Raw genomic sequence first — 4,654 nt, forward strand, 5'->3', positions numbered from 1 at the left:
TCTCTCTCTCTCTCTCTCTGGCTATTCCAGTCAACTAGGTAATTCTGCTTGTCACATCTCTGCCAATACTCAGCCAGTATGTTGAAAGAGCACCCAGTGCTCTTAACTGCAGAGCCATGTCTCCAGTCCACAAGATAGTTTCTTTATGAGCCAAACATGAGAGCCATGGTCATGAAACATAGATTTAGGTTGTCACAAATAACATGTTTCACCATAGAAAAAACTACATAAACTTTTATTAATTGCAGAACAAAAATATAATAATGTATTTATCAAGTGTGCTATGGGGAGTATAGGTAAGCAGATCACAGCAAAGCACAGAAAACCCTGTTCTAGGTTTCACATGACACTCTCTGCTTTTGAATTCATGGAAAGGAGTCTCCTAAGAATGTATTTCAGATGTGTTCTTTTTATCAAAAAAAAATATGTCAAATATAGGATTCTTCAGCTAGTTTTAAATGTCTTTTGCTGCAATAACTTCTCAATTCCTCAACACTCTCCATGACTATTTTAGATGAGAACTTTTTCATGAAACTATATTTTCTAATATACTTTTGTAGAAGTATAAAAACAATATTTTTAAGTACTAGTTTAGAACAAACCAACAAACAATAATACCTGAATGTGATGTCTTACAGTACAAGAGTTTCCCTTGGGCCCTCTTGGTAAACAATCATTCTTTTCTGTGGGTTTTATCCTTTTGATACTTTATTCCGAAACTCGTGTCTACATTGACAAATTTTTGTCCTCTTTTCATACTTAGGGAACTATTTCAAGTGTTTAAGGCATAGACAATGAATCCCTATGCTTCATGTGGATCTGTGGACATGTCCTTTGACCCTAAGAACATAAAGACCTACATCTCAGCCAATGGGTCCAACCCCAATTGTGACTGTGATGCAGAGGGGCTGATACTGCACAGACAACAGCTTAAAGTTTTGTTCTGAGCACTCTTTTGGTTATCACATTAAGGTATTCCCCTGTTCTTCTTTTAAATGTTGCCATGCATTTTAATGTGCTTTTTGTTTTTATAATAATCTACAACTTCTGTGTGCTTTCATGGAAATGAGACAGGTCAACATCAACTTAGTCCACCATGTTGCCCAAGCCTCCCTCTGGAGTCTTACCCTTCCATGCCACATAAGCTACCCACAGTCTCAGGCCTCTGTGTTAACTAAACTTTTTGAAACATGAGGCATCATGAAGAAGAGGAAGGGAAGCTTAAGAGATCAAGCTAAGCTGTTTTTGGTGCAGTGATGAAAAGGAACATTGTCATTAGCTACAAAAAGGATGATTAGACCTACATCCCCATGTAAGAAATTCATGTAAGAAATACTGAAAATTGGTGATTGAATTAATCACATATTCATTTAACTTTAATAAAAATCACTTTGGAAAGATTAGTGAACTACAAATGTCTCAAGTACTATAGCAAACTTATCATAGGCTGTCAATGACTTAAACAAGAATAAAAGACTATTTTCCACAAGGTAAATGTAAAAGATATTTTTGTTTGAGGTATCATTCCTGTATGTGGGAAGCTCTTGATATAAGTTCATCCCACAACATGACCCCATCATTCCATTCAATTTCTTCAACACTTCTAGTCAGCAATAGAGTGTGAAAGAAGCCCAAAACTAGAACACCTAATTGGATTGGCTAGAACTCAGTCACACAGCTGCACCTCCCTACAACAGAGACTGGGAAATGTAGTTTAAATTTGTTTCTCAAAAAGTCCAAAGTAGCACACTTGGCTAAGCAGTTAGTAGACTTAATCATAGTTAGTATAAGAGCACAAGATAGGGAAGAGAGGAGGAGACTAGAGAAGCAACTAAGAAAATATTGTAACACTTCAGGTACTAAACCATGGTGGTCAAACATACTAAAGCATCGAGATAGAAAGCAGAAAGGCTGAATTGTGCAATAACTTTTTATATAAACAATAAACACTATCACATGTACATTCAAGAGAAGATAAACTGGACACTTCCAAAAATGAAATACTAGTCAGCTAAACAAACATGGAATGTGGGTTGATTGTTGTACACTATGAATGACAATCTACTGGGAGTTAGAGTAAACAATATGGGCCTGATGAGATATCTCAGTGGGTAAGAGCAGTTGTTGTGAAAGCATGAGAACCTGATTTTAAGTCTCCAGCACCCTGATACACAGATGGGCATGACTGTGCATACCTGTAACTCCAACATTGGTGGACAGAGACAAACAGATTATGAGGGTGTTTTTAGCCACCATCCTAATCCAGTCAACATGCTACAGACTCAGTGAAAGATCTCATACACATATGCTTCACACACTGAACTATGTGTTGTTTTTCTCCACAAACCATGGCTATTTCTTCTTAGCCTGTAATATGCTAAAGGAAGTTAAGCCAGACATGTGGGCAAGATGCCTGAACATGGAAATGTGGCAGAAAATTGAAACCTTTGTAAACAAACCTAAGAGTTAACTAATCTGTAGATATAACCACAATGTGGTTCTGTGACTCTTCAAAAGAAATAAAAAGAGGAAAGGCTGGAGAAAGACACATCATGGTGGTGTACACTAGAGCACTTGTCACCAATAAAGAGTCTATGAAATCTATTTTTGTCAGTGGGGATTCTGAGAACATTCACTGAACTAACACCAGTGACCATCATGGTTAAAACCCTCCAGTGACCACAGTAGACACTGATACCTCTTCATGCTATAGTGCCTGCTCAGTGCAACAACTCCACATTTCCAGGCTATCATTAATACTAACAGGCTGGTTGCAATGAAATATTTCATTACCCCAAAATGTCCTTACCATTATACTAAATTTTTAATTCAGAACTCTCCAGAAAAGGAAAAACTGCTTTACATGCAGAATGAACAATTAATATTTCCCCTTAACTATGAGACAAGAAAATATAGGTTATTTACATTTTAATTATGAAATGATCAAATCTTAGATGGATGTGTGAAAGTGTTGATGGGAAAACTGTAAGTCAGAGGTGCTCACTTACTACTTAGATGTGTGTTTAGGAGTAAATAACTACTTTTGCCATTGACCAACAGGAAATTCCCAAAATTATATGGCTCTAATTTCATAGATCTGTGTGTACAGAGAGCTGATCCCTTGAGTAAACTGTTATATGTGCTAACATAGATCATAATTGCACTAATGGTTCTGGGTTCATGTCTACTTTCATGTTGAAGGAGCCATGAGAGAAGAAAATGAGTCTTCTACCATAGATTTCACTCTCCTGGGAGTTACAAGGCAGCAGGAGCAGGAATATTTCTTCTTCATCCTCTTCCTGTTCATTTACCCCATCACAGTGATTGGGAACATGCTCATCATCCTAGCTATTCACTCTGACACTCGCCTCCATAACCCTATGTACTTTTTCCTGGCCAACCTCTCCCTTGTTGACATCTTCTTCTCCTCTGTAACTATTCCCAAGATGCTGGCCAACCATCTCCTAGGTAGCAAGGCCATCTCCTTTGGGGGATGTATGGCACAGATGTACTTCATGATATCATTAGGAAACACAGACAGTTATATACTAGCTGCAATGGCATATGACCGAGCTGTGGCTATCAGCCGCCCGCTTCATTATGCAACAATTATGAGTCCACAACTTTGTGTCCTGCTGGTTGCTGGGTCCTGGGTGATTGCAAATGCCAATGCACTGCCCCATACCCTACTCACAGCTAGATTGTCCTTCTGTGGCAATAAGGATGTGGCCAACTTCTACTGTGACATTACACCTTTGCTCCAGCTGTCCTGTTCTGACATCCGCTTCAATGTGAAGATGATGTACCTTGGGGTGGGGGTCTTCTCTGTGCCACTGCTGTGCATCATCATCTCCTATGTCCGGGTCTTTTCCACAGTCTTGCGGGTTCCATCCACCAAGGGCTTCCTGAAGGCCTTGTCCACCTGTGGCTCTCACCTGACAGTGGTGTCCTTGTATTATGGGACAGTCATGGGCATGTATTTCCGGCCCCTGACCAGTTACAGTCTGAAGCACGCATTGATAACTGTGATGTACACGGCAGTGACCCCAATGCTGAACCCTTTCATCTACAGCCTGAGGAACCGGGACATGAAGGCTGCTATCAAGAAACTCTTCCACTGCCCCTCTTCTTCTTCCTCCCTCATGTGAGACCATGCATAGCTGATACTGTGGGCCCAAGTCAGAAGCACTAGGAAAATCAGCTTCACCCCTGCAAGAAGCTGCTTGTCATCTTTCCAGCTTGAAATTCCATCCCTCATGAGCATTTTTTGATAGTCTGAGGAGGCAATTTTTGCAATGCACTAATATCAATGAATTTCTGCTCCCTTGGGCAGAAAGCTCTGCCAACACATGGCTCTGGGTTCAGCTCTCACCAGCCTACTGAGCACCTTTGACTTTAATGCATCAAAATCAGACTAATAATATCTGTGCTGCCTATGTCACAGGCTGTGATCAGAGTACCACATGCATCAAAGACGTGCTGATTTTTTTCTAACAACTGTATTTATCACAACAGCTAGCCTGCAAGTCTATGTGTACAAGACCTGTCCTAACATCTGGCTGTACCTTCACAATCTTGGTTATTTAATCTGCATCCAAAAAAATGTGAATAGGAGTGATATGAGCTAATTTAAAAATTTTTTTTTTGGTTTTTC

At 39.7% G+C, this 4,654-nt stretch overlaps 1 protein-coding gene across 1 annotated transcript; it reads left to right on the top strand.

Annotated features, from left to right (window-relative positions):
* Nucleotides 1-3,206: 3,206 nt before the first annotated feature.
* LOC110306110 (olfactory receptor 1A1) lies at nucleotides 3,207-4,148 on the top strand. The gene has a single exon (XM_021178302.1). The coding sequence runs from the start codon at nucleotides 3,207-3,209 to the stop codon at nucleotides 4,146-4,148; it is 942 nt and encodes a 313-aa protein (XP_021033961.1).
* Nucleotides 4,149-4,654: the final 506 nt, after the last annotated feature.

Source organism: Mus caroli, chromosome 11, assembly GCF_900094665.2.
Source record: "Mus caroli chromosome 11, CAROLI_EIJ_v1.1, whole genome shotgun sequence".
NCBI lineage: Eukaryota > Metazoa > Chordata > Mammalia > Rodentia > Muridae > Mus > Mus caroli.

Coding starts and splice junctions, on each gene's coding strand:
- LOC110306110 (XM_021178302.1), top strand. CDS start 3,207: ATGAGAGAAGAAAATGAGTCTTCTACCATAGATTTCACTCTCCTGGGA.